General features: G+C 33.0%; 2 protein-coding genes across 3 annotated transcripts; one reads left to right on the forward strand and one right to left on the reverse strand.

Moving 5' to 3' along the window:
• Nucleotides 1–1,858: 1,858 nt before the first annotated feature.
• On the reverse strand, nucleotides 1,859–15,161 carry LOC111418849 (juvenile hormone esterase-like). Its single transcript, XM_023051547.2, has 8 exons — nucleotides 15,102–15,161; nucleotides 8,297–8,398; nucleotides 8,073–8,245; nucleotides 7,889–8,023; nucleotides 7,693–7,837; nucleotides 7,450–7,641; nucleotides 7,209–7,396; nucleotides 1,859–2,915 (listed from the first exon to the last, which is right to left on the reverse strand). The coding sequence occupies exons 2-8, from the start codon at nucleotides 8,331–8,333 to the stop codon at nucleotides 1,884–1,886; spliced, it is 1,902 nt and encodes a 633-aa protein (XP_022907315.2). The 5' UTR covers nucleotides 8,334–8,398; nucleotides 15,102–15,161; the 3' UTR covers nucleotides 1,859–1,883.
• LOC111429291 (dual specificity protein phosphatase 23-like) lies at nucleotides 13,989–22,127 on the forward strand. Of its 2 annotated transcripts, none has more exons than XM_071197671.1 (2): nucleotides 13,989–14,686; nucleotides 21,853–22,127. In XM_071197671.1, the coding sequence occupies exons 1-2, from the start codon at nucleotides 14,381–14,383 to the stop codon at nucleotides 22,108–22,110; spliced, it is 564 nt and encodes a 187-aa protein (XP_071053772.1). In that variant the 5' UTR covers nucleotides 13,989–14,380; the 3' UTR covers nucleotides 22,111–22,127. The 2 variants fall into 2 exon arrangements, with proteins under 2 accessions (XP_071053772.1, XP_071053773.1); XM_071197672.1 differs by lacking the exon at nucleotides 21,853–22,127 and adding an exon at nucleotides 21,008–21,339 and having other exon boundaries at nucleotides 13,998–14,686.
• The last annotated feature ends 157 nt before the right edge of the window (nucleotides 22,128–22,284 follow it).

Here is a 22,284-nt window from a genome sequence, read left to right on the forward strand (position 1 = left end):
TGATAACCAAATGCAAGGTATCGATTATGCACATCCGGATGAAAAAATAGATTCTGTCTCTTTTCCCACAACAGTATTGAATTATATTGGGTACTACCTATATCTTGTTGGAATCTCTATGGCTGTGTCTATGTAGAAGGTAGACATCTCTTATGTGCCAATTTCATAGTATTTCCAATATTTTCAATAGAAATGAGTTTACCTAACCTTTTAGATCGTGTGGACAGACATATTTCTGAATCCTAAATTCCTAATTTTGCCTTATCACCCAAACTGTTTGCTCCCGCTATCTAAAAAAGATATAAAATAGAACTATATATCAAGTCATTAGAGATTTCAGCAAAATATTCAGTAAACCTATTCTTGCTAAGGTATCTTGCAAGAACAACATTTGAAGCATACCATGGTATATTTCTATTTTATACGTTTTTTGGATATGTTTTGTTCTTGAATATAACATCTTCGATTTATACAGAAGTCTGTTGTTACTTCAGTACACCATTTTAAGTTGCACATAGTCTCCATTTCTATAGAACATCTGCATCTCCATTCGTTCTATGGATTTATTCTAAATCATTATATAAATATGGAATAATGAAGAGTTGAATTTAAATTACACTTTCCCACAGTAGCATTCTAGAAGTCACGAATTGCTTCATTATGTATACCAAATAATTATCAACTCATTTACAATCATAAACCAAAAATATTCAGAAAACCACACCGTATTAAATTAGTTTGCAGGTAGGTATTGAGAGTCAATGTATTGTAATATAGTGCTTTTGGAACGTCTAAAACCATACTGGCTCTCATCCAACAAACCCAGTGCAGTTCAAACATTAATAGCCGTTCTATTAGAATTTTATCGATCATATTCATCAGTGTAGAACCCAGTCTTATCGGCTGAACACCCTCACTTGGCTTAGACAACGGCGGAATTCAACAGACCACCTATTCGTATTACAACTATGTTTTCCATATTATTTTCAACCATATTCTTTTTTGTCATAATGAGCTTCACACCCTTTCATCGAAACGCGTTAATCTGATATAGCCTTTAAGTGACATCCGCTATATGCAATCTCATGATTCTATAAACGTGTGTGTGAAGTTGGAGGCGTCAACTACTCTACAGGAAGAACAGGAGAGGAATGGTGAGCGAGGTAGGGTTCATTATATCGTCTATACGTTTAATTATTCGAAATTCTTGTTTTGTGTAATGTACAAAATTTGTATCTGGCAAAACATCGCTATGAGAAACGCTGTGCAGTTAAAATAGTTTTATTGAGATATAGAAACTTGGCATTTATAAAGGCAAGTGCTGTTTTTACGTATTGTTCAAATATATCCAGTTGTTAGGGAATGCATTGAGATGATATTACCTTAACTTAATATTCTGTCGAAATTTATTGATGTTGCAATTTCGTAACAAGGTGTAGTGCGGTGTTGATCATAAGCACGGGGCTGTTTTGATGATAATTGGGGGTGATTTGGTACTACATTGAAGCGATCTCTTAACTTATACTTTAATAATAATTATTCTGCAAGTAATGCATGGTATGAAATAATATTATTGTTTCAATTTGTAAAATATGGATATATCGAAAGGAACATAACTAGAAGAAGTCCCTCAAAGATGTCGTTAATTTGCAATTATTCTTACAGCTATCTTTGATTGTATTTTTGGAGTTTCAACTCCTGCTTGATTTGCAAGATTTAAAACTTGCACCAAAAGATATCTAAACTGTGACATTTCTAGTTATTTGTGCGGTATTACCCGTATTGATAAAACTTGTAAAATAATTTAGAGATTTACTTAAAGATTTATTTACTAAAAATGCTACATTTATAATTATTATGTCATATATTTGATTCAATTGGAGCTATTTGCTTTCTAGTTGTGTAGCAATTTCGGATGGAATTGTACTTACATCGATAGGATTTAATGAAACATCCGTTATATTTTCATAATTTGTGGTAAAATCAGCATCAACATCGCTATCTGAACCTGAATTTTCACTCAAAATTTCTCCACTTCCATCCCCAGAAAACATTTTATACCCATTAAGCATCAATCTATTACATTTTACCTCCTCATCGTTCTCATTTACATCTTGAAATTGTTTTTTGGCAAATATTTTTTCGCTAAAATATTCCGACCCAAATCTTTTATAAATGCCATCCCAAAAATCCATTCTTTTAAACGGATTAACACCAATTTTCATTGATTCCGTTTTAAAATCTAAATAATTAAATTTTTCCGTAACATTAGTCCAATAATTGTATTTGAGAGTTGGATGACCAGTTTTAGCAAAATTAACGAACAACCCAATAAATCTTTCCAAACACTTCGCCTCTTTAGAATCAGGGTTAGATGTTGATGGGGATTTTGACGCCCTGAAAAGGTACCCAATATCATCATAATGAGAGGCTCCTTGAACTTTCGCCGTTTCAGGATTAGAAAATTTAAATAAATTTAATCGGGTACTCGCTGAAAATTTATAAAGATACATTTCTTTATGATCAGCTTCGAGATGTTTCTTTACGGTAACGTAAACAAAATAATTCATGAATAAATCGTCCAAAAGTTCTCGATATTCCCTCGTTCTCACTTCAAAGCTTTGTAATTTATACGCTTGAGAAATTTCTTCCAGTACAAGCATTTCAGTGAATCGATTGAGTTGTAATGTATACGGAATAATTTGATTAATTTCGAGTGAATTTATCATCCCGGTTGTTTTTAAGTCAATAATATCGTAAAATAAAGATGGTTTATTTGTTGCTCCTAGTATAAAGGGACATTTTTTAAATGCACCTTTCGTTAATATTAAAAACGGCGATTCTGGTAGAAATATTGTTCCGTTGTGTTCCGATTCAATAATTGGACCGATTAAACGCTTATGATTAAATGCCAACTGTAATAAATCATAAAATTAAATTAACTTAATATTTACATATTAATATTTTCCCAAGCTAAACGATTTAATTAAATTTCGAAATGTCAAGAATGAAATGTGTTTATTGGGGGGTTTAAATTCATTTTCAAATATTTAGAAGAACAACCCAACAATAAACAACGCGTAAAACGAGACTATTACGGACAAGATGAAATGTATTTTTAACTGATTAGTTAATAAGTTATTATTAGGTAATGAACTGGAGACTGATAGTGTGAAAACTAAGTTAAAGGTGGAAGTGACCTTAAGTGCGGCGTAGATGGTAATGGGAAGTCTAATATAAACGGAGAAAAAGAAAGAGGAAAAGAGGATAAACTATTAGAATTGGATATCAAAAGATGTTGATGAATGGAAATGGTACCAAAGGGACGGCAGAAGTGAAATGTAAAGGAACGCTAATAAACAGTAATTGGAAAAACTTGTTATAAATAAGACAGAGGTTGGACACAAAATGAGGTACAAGGCATAGGAAAAGGCAAAGTGGAAATAGCGAGTGAGGTGAGGGCCGCATTTTGAGCAAACATAAGAAAATTTTAAAGAACAAAAAATACAGATTCACATTTTGTTGAAATTAAGCAGAATTGACTGTATACACAAATAAAATGAAAATACTTTTAAAGATAAAGATTGTTTATGTATATATATGAATGACGTGCAGAGTAGACCACCGCCAGGTATGCCACGCCAGCATAAACACGAAATACGATATGTATATTTTTGTCTAAATTTTATTGCTTTAGTGCATTTTGGAAAAAACTGATTCATCGTACGTTAATTTCTTCAGTTCACCTTTCATTATCGTAAACTCCGAATTATTGCTAGTTAAAAATGTTTAAAAATATTTATAAATAGTAGTTGAATAATATATAGGGTATATCTGAAAAATATTCCCAAGCTTCAGGGGTGATTCTTTAGCGAATTTTAAAGATATTTTCACATATGAACTATTGGCGAATTCGTTCAAACACTCGTTCAAAACATGGTGAAAAATTTTGATTATATTTTTTTTTCTCGAAAACTATTATATAAACTATATTATTATAACACCAGGAAAATGAATATAAGAATATAAAATATAAGAAGATAAAAGAGGACCCAACCGAGAAGATAGCAAGGAAGATGAAAGAACTGGTAAAATCCACAGGAATCCCAGCAGAACAACACAAAAGCTTATCCGTACAGGCCCAGTACCAACAAGGATACATGGATTACCAAAAATCCATAAACCAGAGGTTCCACTACGTCCTATTGCCATAAATTCTCCCACCTATCAGCTAGCAAAACACCTTGCGAAGATTCTGTCTCTTTTTACAGGTAAAACAGTCATATGTCCGAGATTTCACACATTTCACATTCAAGCTAGATCCTCAGGATATTCTGGTACGTTTTGACGTGGAATCTCTATTCACTCTGGTGAACCAGTCAAAGATGCCGTGGATGGTCTTCACCAGAAACTCATCCCGGAGGGTTTGCTAAAGTGTGTCTCAGGACTAGTGGAGTACTGTCTATTGTCGACATATTCCGAAGCTATAGCTCCGTTACGTCGATACACTTTCGTGATCTGGCAACATGGAAAAGTCCAGGAATTTCTAGACCACCTCAATTCACAGCACCCCACGATAAAATTTACCATGAAAACAGAAACTGTAAAACAATTGTCATTCCTGGATGTGTTGGTCACTAGGAAGACAGATGGGGGCATGGAACTGGGAGTATATAGAAAGAAGACGCATACGAATAGATACCTGTAGGCTACATCTCATCACCACCCACAACAGAAGAGGTCCGTGATTCAAGCATTATTCCAACGAACAGAGAGGTACTAAAGAAAACTTGAGGAAAGAAGAAAGATTCCAAGAAGATGTACTCCAGAAGAACGGCTATGCGATGAGGGATATCCAACGAGCCACCAAACCACGCAAACAGAAGAATGATTCGGTAAGTACGACACCAACCGATTTTATCTGCCTTCCTTATGTTTCAGGTATGACGGAGCGAATTGCGAGATGTCTGAAGAAGAATGATATCGTGGTACGATATGGTACGGCCAGCAAAATACAAAACGCTCTTCCTATAGCCAAAGACAAGCTAACCCCATTAAAGGGAGCAGGAGTCTATTGGCTATCGGCAGTTGCGGGAAATATTACGTTGCCCAAACTGAACGTAACATCGAATGCCGCATCAAGGAACATGAGAGGGATGTCCGACTGAGTAAAATCCCACAATCTGCAATCGCGAACATTGCCACAAAGGAGGACACACCATACAGTTTGACAAAACCAAAGTGCTAGTAAGAAACGGACAGTATTAGTAGCATTATTATATGGTATGAAATAAGAGGAAATACAGGAGTAACCAAAAAAGAATCACAGGCAGAAATGATGGAAATAGAGGAATTGCAAACAAGGCATCATGGTTTCAATGTACATAAAAAGATTAAGGAATTAGCTGGGATTAAAAGGGCAAACAGAAACAGTGTTTTACTAAACAAAGATGGTAAGATAATTCCAGACACATAGGGGAAACTAGACATGTGGAAGGAATACTTGAAGAGGAAAGACAACCAAACGACCAAAGAGATGAGCAGTGTGTTGGTGGACTTTTAAACACGACTTTTATAACAATTTGACATTCACTGCCAAAGAAAACGAATTCAAGAGAATGCGATGATCAACCCAGAACCGTAACGGGAACAAAGGGCGTTGTTTGTGTTTAATGTGTTGATTCAAAGATGCATGGATATCAATCAATCTGTATATGTATGCTTCCTGGATTTTGGTAAAGCGATTGATAAGGGTTAGCACAATCATCTCATAAAGCTTCTAAGAGGAAACAGGATAGATAAGAATGATTTACTTTAATCAGCCGGCTAGATTATATATAGAGAACAAACTTTCAGAGGAAGTATAGATAAAACGAGGAGTTAGGCAAGGATGTGTTCTCTCGCCATTTTTGTTTATCATGTATTCAGAAGACATCCTACAGGAAGCATTGGCATAGCAAACAGCAATCGGAGTAAAAGTAAACAGGAAGGTATTCTACCTATAGCAGAATCATTGGTAGGACTGCAGAGACTAATGGATCAGGTAATGGAAAAAAGTGAAAATGTCTCATAGTGAATGCTAAGAAGACCAAATTTATGATTATCTTAAAGTTACAACAACAAGAACATCGGCGGATTACACGAGAGGTAGTAGAGAGGATCGTCAGGTACAAATACTTGAGAATAATTGTGAATGAGAACAATACGGAAGAAATAAGATCAAGAATTGAACAAGCTAGAATTGTAGTCAACAAAATGATTACTGTATTATGTAGAAACGACCTTAGCCCACATCTCAAGATTAGAATGCTAAAATGCTACGCGTTTCCAGTGCTTTTATATGGTTTAGAAGTGTGGACATTTAAGCAGAATAATATCGACTAGCTTGAAGCCTTTGAGATGTGGTGTTATAGAAGAACCCTGAGAATAAGCTGGGTGAGTTGGAGATAAAAGAGAAATTGTTAACACAATTAAAATCAGAAAACTTCACTATTTTGGCCACGTGGCACGGTAGGAGAATTACTCACTTTTACTCACTATAATTCAAGCAAATGTGCATTTCCTCGATAAATAACCTAAAAGAGTGGTACAACAGTAGTCCAGTGGAATTGTATTGATCAGTGGAAGATAAAATAAATAAAGTTATCCAGAGCACTTCTAGAAACAGCGTGAACAGTGTGACATAGCGAAATTCACAACCGGACAATTTCATAACCAGAGAAGGCTTGAGACAAAGAGGAGTCATGAGTTCGTTCATGTTTACGGTATTAATGGATATATAATGAGGGAATGTCACAAAAGGCCAAGCAATGAGGTTGGGTTATACAAATTTAAGATTATTAATGGAATCAAGTACTAAAAGAATACGGCATACGAATAAATAAGAAGAAAAGTAAAGTGATGGCGATAGAAAGAAGAGGAGAAGATTCGAGGAGGGATTTGAGAATCGAAATTGAGCACGAAGTATTAGAGCAGGTACCACAAATAGTTCGGAGTTGGAATCGATGAAACTGGAGAAAAGAAGAAAGATATAAGCAATCTATATGAAATGTCTAAGAAGAATAAAAATATAACAAAGTGAGACAATGTTAGAAATCAAGAGGTGAGAGAAGAACTGGTTTGGTGGAAAGTTGGGTAAATTATAGACAGAAGCTAAAGAACTGGCGATGGACAAATGCGAATAGAATAGATTTATTTATATGTATTACCGAGATTAAATCTTCTTGCATTTCCATTATATCCGCGGCTTTAGTCCTCTGTAACTTCTTTAATATCATCGTTGGATATCTATCTCTATATCCTAATAATCGACCCAGAACCAACCCTGTATCTTTGCTACCCATCGACCAAGTATGAAGAGCAGTTCCGCTTAAAGCTATTGCTTGGTGAAATAAAGCTAAACATAAAAAAATAAACAACGTTTAAAGTTTTTATTTGGATTATTCGTACGTTGTGATATCGGTGACATCATGTGAAGGTGTACACTTGTTCCTCCAACATCCTGCCCGAAAATAGTGATTTTATTTGGATCACCACCAAATTTTGCAATGTTAGTTTTAACCCATTCCAAAGCCATTACTTGATCTTTTAACCCAGCATTACCAGGAACCCCAACGTTTGAGTTTTCAAAGTTAAGAAATCCTAAAGAAATCCTAATTTTATCGATTCTCTTTGTGAGCTTTGTGAATTTACCAAAAAATCCTAATCTATAATTGAAGCTAACTAATACGATTTCTTCCGCCATTAAATATTCCGGCCCTAACATTTCTGAACTTCCCGTGTTTCTTAAATAATCACCACCGTGAATAAAAACCATAACAGGTGCTTCTCCAATTAACTAAAAATAGTAGTAATAAATGTAATTATTTAGTAATAATTTAACTTTTACTCTGTATGTATGAACGTTTAAATATAAACAATCTTCTTTCCCTATTATTTCTTGATTTATGTTATGTTGAATGCATCGTGGCATATTTGTTGTGGCATCTCTTATTCCATCCCATTTTTCGGGGGGTAAAGGATCCTAAAATTAACAATAAAAAGCTTAAAAACTCTTTCAATAACTACTTTACTTTAAATCTAAGCTCTCTTATTGGTTTCTTAGCATAAGGAATATTTAAAAAACTAAAAAATTTTCCCCCTTTCCAATTTGTACTCATCATTCCTTTCAGCTTTCCTTGTTCCACCACCACAAAAGGTTGTGGAATTGAGTTTGTTTGATAATGATTTTCTCGTTGACATAATCCTATAACAGAAAAAATTTATTTTTAATATTAAAGAAATTTTTGTAACTTACCGAAGAATATTTGGATGATAAATATAAAAATTCTCATTCCTAAAGCTTCTCATAATTTTACAAAAATGTTTATAAATTGAAATTTTTCATGATGATTTAAATCTAAAATAAAATTTATGATTGAAATCAGAATTAACACTTCGTTTATTTTAGAGATTTTATTCAATAAATTACCTATACAAACGTTAAATTGTTTATTTATTTAATGCACAATTTAAATATTGGCCGAGAGAGGTGAGCGGAAACCAATAATTTGGCATTTTGCACTTAATATATTTATTGCAACCTGTAGGGCAAAATTTGTTCCCCAAATTGATATTAATTTATTGGTTTGCCAGTTATGACCCTACATCAATCAAAGGTGAAACATTGTTTTCGATATAATTGAAATTTCTAGGAAATTCAAAATTAATATGCAAACAATAATACTAATGAATTTTCCAGTTAATTGTCGTCAAAGGTTTTAACTAATTGAAGAATTTATAAATGAATGCATAACAAATTACAAATTAAGGGACATTGCTGAACAATAGATCGTGTGGCAGGAATATAAACAATACATTTTGTAGTCAATTCTTTTAATATCCTTGTTTCCGAAATGTTTTCCTTTAAATGTATGCTGCAAGTGATGCGCCACACTATCGCAATGACACAGAAGAACAAATAAATATACCTACCAAAGCATCAATGTATATCAAAAATAAATACCTCAAAGATAATAGAAGGAAACACAAATTATGGATGACGGAGAAAAACTTGATGATCATGGAAGAACAATGTATGCAAAATAACAATCCACCGGTATTAAAAGCATATAGGATGACATACAAAGAAGAATTCGTGAAGCTCAATGAAAGGAGTTAGATGAAATGCCATGATATCGAGGTTTTGTTAGATAAATTTGATGTATTCAATGTGGAAAAGAATGGGGAGACAGGTTACGGGAACGTTTAGGGAAAAAAACTGTGAGAAAATTTGTAAATGATGCGGCAGAATTGATTATGGATAGAGAAAACTTTCATTATCCATCATGACAGATGAAGTCAAAGTTAACCAGGCGGAATGTACTCAGAATCAAGCTTCTTGGCGATAGATTCATTTAATTCTTGACTGACATGTTTAACAACTTACATAATACTGGAAATATCCCAAATGAATAGCTCATCTCTGAGTTCATACTGCAGCTAGAGAAACAGCGAGCTAAGGTATGTAGTAACTACAGAACCATCAGCATCACTAGTCGCATGTTAAAGCTATTTCTAAAAATCAGTCATCGTAGAACACACAGACGATGCGAAGAACAAATATTAGACATGCAGTTTAGGTTTATGAAAGGAGTGATGGTCTGTTCTGCCTACAAGTGTTATTTCAGCGCTGCAGAGATATGAAGTGTGACATTTCAACCTGCTGTGTTGACTACATGAAGGTATTCGACAAGGTACGACACGGAAAGGTGATGGAAGATTTTAGGATCACACGAAATCTCTACTGGAATCAGTTAGCTACCATTAAGATCAATGCAGAAAAAGCACAGCAACGCAGTAAAAATTCTCCGAAGCGTCAGAGATGGCTGCATTATTCCTCCACTTTTATTCAACCTCTACTCAGAGGAAATATTCAATTATGCCATTGACAAAACTAATCCCATGCCAACGATACAGTGGTGTTCACTGACAGCAGAAAAGGATTACAAGAATAAATAAATTCGGCTAAGAGATTAATATTAGCAAGACTAATTTTATGGCAATTCGTAAATAGACAATTAGAAGGTACGATTTAATGGTCAGCATTTAACAGCACGCCAATAGAGAGGCTACACAATTTGCCTTCCTGGGCACAAGGTGCAGAAGTCCAAAAGTCACAACCTCAGCATCGATATCAAAATCAGACTCTTCAAATGTTACGTTTTCTGGGTGCATTTATGTGGGGTGGAATTGAGACAAACAATAATAACAACAATAATAAGACTCCAATGTTTCGAAATGTGGCTCTATAGAAAAGTACTGAGGATTTCACGAGTGGATAGAGTATCTAACAGGGCAGTAATGGAGCGAAATGAGAAAACTGGAATATCTTTGACATATTATGAGAAACAGATAGAAATACATATCGTCTTATAAGAATCGTCCTCCAAGAGAAAGTGTGCGGTAGAAGAGGGCTCAAAAACTACCACCGAATTATTCAGAGCAGTCGTGAATAAAGTTATATTTAGAATGATCGCCAATATTCGACACGATACGTTCAAGACATTAAAGAAATGATCAAGCTAAAGGCAGGGCAAGCGTACCAGACGAGTGAAAACATGCACACATAAGCCCTATCCATAAAAAGAGTGACAGGAGAAATTTTGAAAATTACAGGGGGATTATTGTTACTAGATTATTACTACTTAGATTGGTAGGTTGTACGGGTGTATATTAACGACAAGGATGGAAGATGAATTTGAAAGTGATTTTGGGGCGGGTAGATCATTTGGAAAACATATTATGTTTGACAATTAACAGAAAAACACTATGCCAGGAATTGGGAAAAACATTTAGGTTTGTGACAGTTTCTTACATAGATGCTGTCTATTGCCTACCCTGTTTAACATACAGTGCTAGCGTAAAGTAACCCCCCCCCTGTTTAACTTCTGAACAGATTGAGATATCAATATGAACAAAAAAACGTCAGTTTCTATATTTTATCAGCACAAATATTTTCTTATGGAAAATTTTGCTATCACTTTTAGTTTTTCCGGAAAATGGATCAGCTTTGTTTTTTTAAATGGAACACCCAGTATATTATGGTATCTTTCGAAAGAATAAAACAATACGAATTCAACGATACCTCACAATCAAATATAGGTTTATTAGTTTTTGACATAAAAATTAAACAAAATGCGGAATTTCGCCGGAAAAACCAACGTATCTTCGTTGACTACCTGTCGAGATACAATGAGCCAGATAAATGGTGGACGGTCAGTTAAAGGTCGGTCTACGCTCGGGTTAAGCAGAGTTAAAATCGGCAATTCTTTTAGAATGTTTTTATGAAACAATCAATACAAGAAAAGGTTAAAAAGAAAGTTCTTTTTAAAACTTCTAAGAAAAAATTGTCATAACAACAATTTTAAAGTTTGTAGGTACTTTGAAATTTTGTACTTAAGGCAGCATGCAAATATTTTCCTTCATTTCAAAGAAAGGCGAGATCAAAATGGCTAGAAGGAGTTTAGAGCACAAAATCGAAGCAATTTTAATATTCGCTCATGCTGACAGAAACCTACATGAAACTGAGCGACAATTTAAGGAACGATTTCCTGAACATCCAATTAGTCGAAAATATTTAAAAGAACTTGTGAATAGGTTTTTGAAAACTGGACCGCAAAAGAACTGGTCGTGAGATATTAACAGAAGTAGCTAATGCGCCCATGATGTTGTCTGCTGCTATCGCATCAACGTGTGATGTGTTAAATATTTCCGCGTCGTTGTTGGACTACGTGGAAATACTTAAAAAAGAATAAATATCATCCATTTTAAATAAAAATGCTTCATGAATTAACAGAAGATGACCCTGATATAGAAGAACAGAATTTTGTGAGCTAATGACAAATATGGTTGAACGAAATCGATTATACTTGAAACATATTTGTTTCAGTGACGAATGGACTTTCTTTTTGGGTGGAAAATTGCACCGGCGTGATGTTAATCCACATGAATATCGTGAAGTTATCACTAGATTTCCCTAGAAAGTAAATGTTTTTTTTTTCAAGACTTTTGCTAATTGTACAACAGAATCCTGACGACTTTGAAATGGAATTAGTGTTTCATCAAGACGGAGCACCTCCGCATTATGCGCCAATGGTACGAAATTATCTTGATAAAAATTTTAATGGACAGCAAGATCACCAGATCTGACACCTTTAGATTTCTTTTTATGGGGTTATTTAAAATCCAAGGTATATGAAATTCCGTTGGGTATTGAAGATTTAAAACAAAAAATTATTGACGTCTGCCAAAATATTGATCATCACATGTTAAGCCGTGTGAGAGAGGAAACACTACAAAGATGGTACCACTGCCTAGAAGTTCAGGGTAATCATATCGAACAATTTACTTAATAGTTGATTCTTAATAAATAAAAAATTCTTTTATTATTCAATAACAACACTAAGGCCCACTTTGACCATCTTCCTGATAAACTATCTAGAGGATAGTTGCCATGGTTACGGCGGTTTTAAGCACTCTCATTGGTTAAGAGCTGTATTTACCTATCGGATAAATTTATCAAGAGGTGGTAAAAGTGGGCCTAAGCCAATTTTTCAACCGTCACCTATACTAGCAAAATCTTTATTAAGAAAATTGCATTTCTTATATTGACTTTTTTTCTTTATAAATTTAATATTTTTTGATAAAATATGATTAATTCATAAATTTAATATACTTCCACCCAATTTTTATTTCATTTCTAAAAAAAATAAGTAATTGAAGTTGCAATTTTAAATCCGTCTTAGCTCCAGCGTATACCGACCATTAACCCACCGTCCACCATTTACCTGGCCGATTGTATTTCGACAGGTAGTCCACGAAGATACGTTGGTTTTTCCGGCGAAATTCCGCATTTTGTTTAATTTTTATGCGAAAAACTAATAAACCGATATTTGATTGTGAAGTACCGTTGGATTCGTATTGTTTTCATCTTTCGGAAGATACCATAATATACTGGGTGTTCCATTTAAAAAAACAAAGTTGTTCTATTTTCCGGAAAAACTAAAAGTGATGGAAAAATTTTCCATAAGAAAATATTTGTGCTGATAAAATATAGATACTGACGTTTTTTTGTTCATATTTATATCTCAATCTGTTCGGAAGTTAAACAGGGGGGGGGGGGTTACTTTACGCTAGCACTGTATATTATATCCTATGTATTCAAACATTGGACTGGGAAATGCTCGAATATGGGAATACAGATAAACTGTTCGTAGGCGACTATGTCGTTTAGTTGCAGATGAAGAATATGTAGCACACATAACCAGGAAACTTAAAAGCGATGACGACTGGACAATTATCCACGCAGGAAACTTTAATGTGATATTCTATGTAACATTATGTTCTAACACAGTGAAACATTACAGTAATAAAACAAGCCACCAATATTTTGGGGTGTTAAGTTTAAGATTTAGTTGTATAAACAAAAGCGAAGTAGGTTGAATGACGATGTAAATATAACAAAACACCACTCAGTTGTTCTGTCAAAGCAATATTCCATTCATCAAACCTTAATAAAAAATGTAACCCAACATGGGGTATTCATTATTAAACCATTGGAGTAAGAACAATTTTGAGATCACAAGGTTTTATTCAAGATATTATGAGAAAGTAGGTAACCCTGTAGCAATGTAATATATATGTATAAGATAATATGGTGTAATATAATGTAACATTAGGTAATTAATTTAATCATCTGCATTATAATGTAATCAACATTGTTTGTATTATATCGAATTCTATACTTAAAATTTAAAAATTCAACGAATAAATAATTTTTTAATTCACGAAAGGTGAAATAGAACATCAATGAAAATAAGTCTGATTTTATAATGAATGGAGTTTTTATGGGCACTCATGAGTCATCTCAAACAATATTTAAAAATATCAATGACATATCTCTACAAATCCGAAATTTATTGTTGTGAAATTATGACTGTTAATGACAAATTATTATTATGACACCCGTGCTTATATTAATACTCGGAAATGTTTTATCGATAAGACATGTTTATAGAATGATTGCAAATAATCGCCACCTGTACATTACGGGATAGAGTCTAAATACTCCTGATAATATTATCGGAAATAGCCGAGGTTAAACGAATGTAATAATATAAAAGGAAAGTGAAGTATAATGACGAGATTGTCGTACGTATAGTACACAAACGAAAATATCGCTGGCAATCGATTTAACTGTCTCAGCTTATAATTAAACTGTCCGAGAGATCGTGGATAGTTCACGACTAGCTCTCGCAATAGTTTCAACAAGTCTAAATCATATGTGTTATTTTTTTCCTATTCTCATATCTAAAAGATCAAGTGAATATTTTTATAAAAAATGTCTGAGAATGGAAATGAAAATATAAATGAAGAGGTGGATTCGTATCCACCTTGGAATTTTTCTTGGGTGGTTGACAATAAATTAGCCGCCATGGCTTGGCCTCAAAATAAAGAAAATCTCCGCTACATCTATGAAGAAGGGGTTCGTCACCTCGTCACTTTATCCCCGGAGAAACTACCCCCAATCGAACAATTTCCACAGCTCGAATGGACTAGTATTCCTATTGAAGAATTCGGAGCGCCCACCATTAAAGATATCTTAAAGTTTATCGACGTGTGCCAAAAGTGCCAACAAAAAAATCAGGTTCGTCTCATTTTATTTTTGCTTTGTTTCCTTTTTACTAATGTTGTAACTGAAATGTTTTTATTTACTATTTTTAATGTTCCTTTCTTTTATGGTTCAAAGAAAAATCTTGAACTTGAATAGTTTTTTGGCACATATTCTAATACTTAAATATAACTCGAATATGCGATCCAAGAATTTATTTTTGGGTTGCCATGTGCAAATTGTAGCAACGCTTAATGTTGTGATGCACGTTTGAGTTTCCGGGTTCATAATTTATAAGCTATTAACATAGGTTCGTTAAGTGTTTTCGTTTTCGCAATGGAATTACTTTCGTTTTACACTAATTGAAAAAAAAAGCAAACAGTAATAAATTATTTTATAAACTAGAATTATTTTGTGTAGCTTATTTAGAAAGAATTTTTATTTAACGTACCTTTTTCGATAAAATATGATCACTTGACAAGGAGAAATACACAAAAACGTTTTTTAAATCTCCGCCTACAAGAGTATTGTGATTTCAAGTAATAAATTAAATGTTAAGGGTAATTAACTTTTATTACCACAACATTTTTTCACAATATCTATATTTAATATTAATAAAAACTGATTTTAAAGGAGAAAACTTCTTCCGTTACCTTTCCTTTTTATACACACTGTTTTTCAGATTGAGTTTTAAAATAAGGAAAAATCATACTAGGCCTTTAAATCTGGTTCTACAGAATCTGGATTTGTGTTTTCTTCATCGACCTTGCTTAAGACTTTGTTTCCTGTTATGAGATTTTCTTGTTATATACAGTATCTGCGTTAGAGTATAGGTTACCGTTTATTCAAGAAATTTAGCTTTAGGTTAAGTTAATAGGCTATAAGTTGCTACGAGGACAGAATTTTTGCTTATTTTTTTTAATTATTTTTCTTTCAAAATAGAAATTATTGAAGAGTATTTAAAAAGTTGCTCAAGTTAGAAATTAAAAAGAGTTTCTTCATGAATTAGAGAATTTATACTAAAAAAGGGTGTCATGTTTGATTGACTTTTCATTTTTCGCCATATTTTCCTATTGCATTGGATTCGGTTTGGTATATTTGGGAAAAGCTGCAGATATATTTGTTAAACAATTTTCTTTTACTTTCTAAGTTTTTGCAATTTTGCCCCACGGTTAAATGTAATTACTCTATTATCTACAGAATACCAACGAAATCAGCAAAATCTTCATTTCGGCAAGGAGTCCTATTTCTGAAAATGCTTGGACAATCGTCATTTTGACGTCATCGTCAGAGGCTGGTTTGAACTTTATACGTAGTTCTTAATTTGTTTAGGTGTTAATTCGCCCCTTATTAAAATCTTCTTGCATTCTCTCAATATGTTCCGTTTTTTCCTCTCACACAATCTTCTATTACTTCTCAATACTCTTCATCAAACCATGATGCTATATTCGACTTTTTTGCTTTCCTAATGTTGATACTGCAGTATCTGCTATTGCCATGTTGTGTATCTAGCTATAGTTCTGTTAGCTTTCTAGTAACTTCCTCTTGGAAACATTCTGTATATTTGGGCATTTTAATTATTCCTTTGTTTATCTGTGGTCTTTTCTTTATTTCTGTGTTTTAATCTGTTTTAAGTGGGTTTTTTTGTAGTCCACGGTCGGGTTGGTGTCCAATAAAGGGCGTCCTCGCTTCCTCTTTGGCCAGCTTGTCCTCCTTTTCATTGCCCTGTCTTTGGCCAATGTCTTTGTTACCTGGAACCCACCATAGAGTAACATTATTGCCCCTAGCGAGTTCTCTCAGGTTGCCGGTACATTTTCAGCTTTTCAAGCTTTTTGTCAGCTTCATTGGAAACGAAATTTAATTCTTTATAATGTGTGGTAATTTATGTAAAATTCTTTCTCCTACGAGCGGGAATTATCACAGGTATACTTCATCAAAAAACTTCTAAATTTCAACCACACATTATCTAAAGTATACTAAAAATGCCAGTATATTTTTTTTTTGATTTTTCTGACCTATCTAAAAGAGAATACATTATGTGAAATAGTGATATCTCTGATCGATGCTAATTCAAAAAAAACCTAACCCGCATTGTACATACATGAAGTACTCAATGCGATTTTATAACGAGTGTTAAATTAATTCGCGCGAAACCATTCAGAGGCATAAAAACGCATCACCTAAAATGACGACCAGTTTCAAACTGCAATAACTTTTGAACGTATTGCTCGATTTGAATAAAGTTTTTTTTATTTGAAAGGTCTAGCGTTTGCCAATATTTATTTATATATTCCCCATTTTAGCGCGCTTTAATTTCAGAAATGGTGAGTAACGCTAATGTGTGTTTTCTTCCTACACTTTGAAGCTTGCTGTGGGGTGCACCGACAAAAGAAATTAATTTTAAACATAAGGAGCTTATAGTTTTATTGTTGTTAACACGAAAGGTACAAGCTTTAAAGGATAACGCAGCTTCTTCGGCAGCGCCATCAGAAATTAAAGCAAGTCATAGATGTCGATGAAGTTTAATTTTACAATACGTTCAAAAGTTATTGCTGTTTGAAACTCATCATCATTTTAGGTGATACGTTTTTTATGCCGCTGAGTGTATTTCAGCGGGTATGAGGAGTATTTAAAGGTATAGGACAGGAACGGCTTAAGGGCATTGTACAAATTTTTGTTTTTTTTTTGCATTTATTTTTCTACCTAATCTCATTACATTACAGTTGTTTGAGTAGGTTCTGAAGGAATTCGCAGGAACGGGTTAAGAGCACGCGTTCAGAAACGCGTTTCTGGATTGATTTTAAAAATTTAAATTTTTCGCATAAGAAATTAAATAATAAATCAATTGCAATGAAGCATACGAAAATGTATGTCAATGCATAAATGTTTAAAAGCAAAGTGTTTTGTCACACTATTTTTTACTGGAAACCACAACAATTTATTGTCGGTAGATTAGCAGTACTGTTGTTATTCGAGGGTTTATTTACGGTTTTACACAAATAAAAACAACAACCAATTTTTAAACAATACAATTGTCAAGGTCTCTCTGTGTGGCTTTATTGTTGATTTGTTAACGGTTATTCTGGAAATTATATTGATAAGACAGTGGATATATAAATAAATTTCTTTTCATTGCATTCATAAGTTTGAGTCGTTGCCTACCGACATGCCTAGAATTGTACGAAAGAAGTTAAAGAAGTAATTACTAATGTAAAACATTTTTTTTCAACAAGAAACAGATAAAGATGAACCTATAATCAAGGAATGCTCACAATATGGAAATATAGAGGATCCTACAGAAAGAACAAATCGCAAAAACGTCGATTGTAACGATTTCTTGCAAGATGTTATAAGACGCATGATATTCAACTTTTACATGGACAGAAAGATTTTTAGAAACAAGCGTTTGATGAAATGTTGAAATTAGGGTAAATTTGAAATAGTCCAAAAAGTAAGAATTTCAAAAAATCACTGCGTCCATATTTTCAAGAGTTAGAAAACAATTTATGGCTTAAATTAAAGATTAAAGCTTCTATTTTAAGATGATATATGATATGTAGGGTGTTTGATAAAAAAATTTTGAAATAAAGGCGTTTGAAGAAATTTAGAAATAAGGTTAAATTTAAAATTGTCAAAAAAGTAAGAATTTAAAAAAATCACTGCCTTCATATTTTTAAGAGTTAGAAAACGATTTATGTCTCAAATTGAAGGTTAAAGCTTCCATTTTAAGATGATGTATGACACCGGGGGTGTTTGATCAAGAAAAGTTTTCGTAAAAGCCGTTTTAAGTAATGTTTTTTGAAATTAGGTTATGTCTGAAATTGTCAATACAATAAGCATTTAAAAAAATCACTGCTTCTACATTTCTCAGAGTTAGTAAACCATTTATGGCTCAAATTGAGGGTTAAAGCTTCTATTTTAAGATGATATATGATATGTTAGGTATTTGATTAAAAAGATTTTTAGAGAAAGGTGATTGAAGAAATGTTGTTGAAATTAGGTTTAGTTGGAAATTGACAAAAAAGTAAGAATTTCAAAAAATCAGCGCATCCTTATTTTTAAGAATTAGAAAACGATTTATGGCTCAAATTGAGGATTGAAGCTTGTCTTTTAGGATGATATATGATATGTAGGGTGTTTGATTAAAGAAATTTGTAGAAAGAGGCATTTGAAGAAATGTTTAAATTAGGTACTTAACCTTGAAATTGTGAAAAAGTAAGAATTTCAAAAAATCACTGTGTCCGTATTTTTAAGAGTTAGAAAATGATTTATGGCTCAAATTGAAGATTAAAGCTTCTATTTTAAGATGATATCTCTTCCTACTGGAAGAAAATTTTTTTTTAAAACTACCACCGAAGTTGGCATATTCCTAAATTTTTGGAGAGTAATCTATTAAGGTCCACTTTTACCATCGTCCAGATAAGGATGGTAAAAGTGGACCTAAGATGGTTAAAGCAGTTAAATCTTTCGTATAACAAATTAAATGACAAATCAATTCTAATGGAGCGTCCGAAAATGTTAACTCAATGGTCAGATTTTTTATTGAATATCGAAAACTATAGAAATCGAGGTTGGAATATTTATTACACAGACGAAACATGATGTGGCACTAATCATTCAAAAATATATGGGTCGAAAAGGTATCTAAAGAAATGGTGGACACATTCGATCATTACCGCGGAGAACTACAAGAAATAAATGGTTATAGAGCAGACCATCTGGCTCTGGACAAAGAGGTATTATTCTACACATAGGTAGCGAAAAAGGATTTTTGGAAGGTTGCCTTAAATGTTTCATAGGTGAAAAAAAAAGAAAGCGAAAACTGATAATCACCACGAAATGAATAAGCAACAAGGAATGCTAAAAACGATTCATTAAGAAGTTACGCGCGATTTTCAAAATTAATAGGAAGTAATAACTGGTTTATTATTTCAATTGTTCATCCAAGTTACTTGTGTTTTTTTAATAATTAACTGCCAGACAAAAACAGGTATTACATTTTAAAACCTAGGTATGAATTTTACTAACGAAGAAATGGCAAACATACATTTCATGTATGGACGAGCTATTGGTAATATATTGGCTCTACGGCTTTAAGCCTTAGTATTTACGGGAATCCATCAACGTCTTCGTGAAACAGAATATTTTAAAATTAATACTTCAGATTGTGGGGTTCCAAGAAGCACCAAAACACCTGCATTTGAAGAAGACGCATTCGGTAGATTGTGGAGAATTCTAAAACTAGTACCAGAAAATTATCTTTAGAAGTAGGTGCTTTGAATAGTACAGTATGGAGAGTTGTGCATGTACAGTTACTTTATCCATACCAGTCTTAGTGAAGCTGATATTTAACAACGAATGCTATTTTGTAACTGGTTTCTACAGCAGTGTATAATTCTGAACTTCCAATCCGTTGTGCATTTTACGGATAAACATCATCCTTCCATTACAAACATGCCGTGACTTATGGTTAACGGTGCTTCACCACATTTCATTCGTGTTGCCAGGGATTACTTAAATAATACTTTTCAGAATCATTGGATTAGCAGAGGTGGACGAGTTGCGTGGCCACCACGTTCCTCAGAGTGCCTACTCATACTTTAGAAGAACTGCGCGATCAAATCAATCATAGTCCTTGTATATCTTTATTATTTTGCCGAAAATAGGTAAATACGCACGAAGGAGATGGAGTAATTAGTTGAACGTAATTACTTTAAAGAGAACTTTTTGGCAACCAACCCGGTAAAGTTAACCTTATTCCATTTTCCCCGGTTCTTCTTAAAGCTTATTTACTTAAAAATTTCTTTTAAAGTCACTTCTTTACTTGGTATACTATAAATAACTTGTTTTTATATAAATTTTTGTATTTTTGCGGAACAATTCTTTTATCGCCGCAATTCCATTTTGTTCCCATCTATAATAAATTGGAAAATCGACTGAAACGGAAGTATTCTGCATCATAAATGTACGTACATTGCATGGGGCTTATTTCGGCAGTATCCATTTTACGAATGTAATATACGACTTCTACGGATTATGGTGTGAGTGGACTGAATTGCGTTTTCGCCAATTTTACCTTTGGGACAGACAAAGAGATATATGCGTGGCGATACTTGGATATAACAAATTTTCGTGGGATCAAAGAGAGAAAGTTATAAAAGGACGTGAAAGCTTTGTTTGTAGGGGACTATTTTTGTTTGCTTTTTATTAAAAAACTCAACAGAAATTATTATAAGTAAGTAAGAAGCATGCTGCCCGTTAAAACGCCTGTTTATGTTAATCTAACATCTAACATTTAACAGAATTAAATTAAAAAGAATTCAAATGTTTTAAATTTAAAATAAAGTTTCTTTTCAGCCAGTAGGAGTTCATTCTAGAATGGGGAAAGATAGAACGGGTGTTATGGTGGCATGTTTCTTGATTAAATTCAAAGGTCTCGATGCGGAAACAGCTCTGTCGGAGTTGAGACGTAATAGACCAAGATCTATAGAAGAATTACCCGATTTCGAAGCTTCAATAAACGAATATTATAAAACTGTACAAAATACCTAATTTTTAGTTGTATTTGTTATTTCTAATTTTTGTTATAACCAAAAACTTTCAATGTACAAAATTTTTGTTGATACAAAAAGTGTGTAAATAATAATCCTTGACTTTTTTAAATTATTAAAGGGTTCAAAAAATCAGAATTAATCGAAAAATTCGTTTGAAATGTTCATTGGAACCGTTCACAATCAACCATTTGGAAAACCCGCATGATTTTTTTGTTTGTTTATTTTCCATATATCGTGATTGGTTCACCCTTGATATATTTTCCCAGATGAACATCATGCGACTCTCTTCGTAATGCTTGATTTATATGCTAAACGATTTTTGAATTCGCCTGTCAACGAATACTGCACATTTTACGAGATGTATTTCGACACCGAACGATTACTGGACTAATCAATCAAAATTAAAAGTGTTTAAAACCTCTTAGCTTTTTTGTAGTTTAAAATCTTAAAATAAACAACATATCTTTTAAATTGATCATCTAACAAAAAGGTATGGTTTTAATAGAATTTATAGTTTTGTGTTTTTTTCTTCCTTTTTATTTATAGTAACATAAAATTTGATTATTTATTTATTATTTTACCTTTGAGTTTAATTGTGATATAAATAAATTATAACACAATTTTAATTAATTTTTTTATTATTTTTAGGCAGTTGGTATTCATTGTCGAATGGGTAGAGGAAGAACTGGCGTAATGGCAGCTTGTTACCTAGTTCGTTTTTTGGATTTGGCTCCAGAAAGAGCAATCACAGAAATACGTTTAAAAAGGCCCGGATCTGTAGAGGTTATAGAACAAGAACGTGCAGTTATTAAATATTTTGATTGTCTTCGAGGAACATTAACTTCTGAAATACAAGGAATAAAAGACAAAACTTTAAAACATAATTTGTATTCACATAAAAAATAAAGCTTAATAAAATATAATTTAATGAATTTAATTTAATTAATTTTCCTATTAGTATTACAGAAAGGTCAACTAAGCAGGCAATATATTCTCTTTATGGTTTTAATTATTGAGACCCAGCACGAAGGAATTTCTAAACTATACAAGTTTTCCGCCGAAATACCGTTCGTAAAGCTT

The sequence above is a fragment of the Onthophagus taurus genome, chromosome 7, assembly GCF_036711975.1.
Source record: "Onthophagus taurus isolate NC chromosome 7, IU_Otau_3.0, whole genome shotgun sequence".
In the NCBI taxonomy this organism is placed as follows: domain Eukaryota; kingdom Metazoa; phylum Arthropoda; class Insecta; order Coleoptera; family Scarabaeidae; genus Onthophagus; species Onthophagus taurus.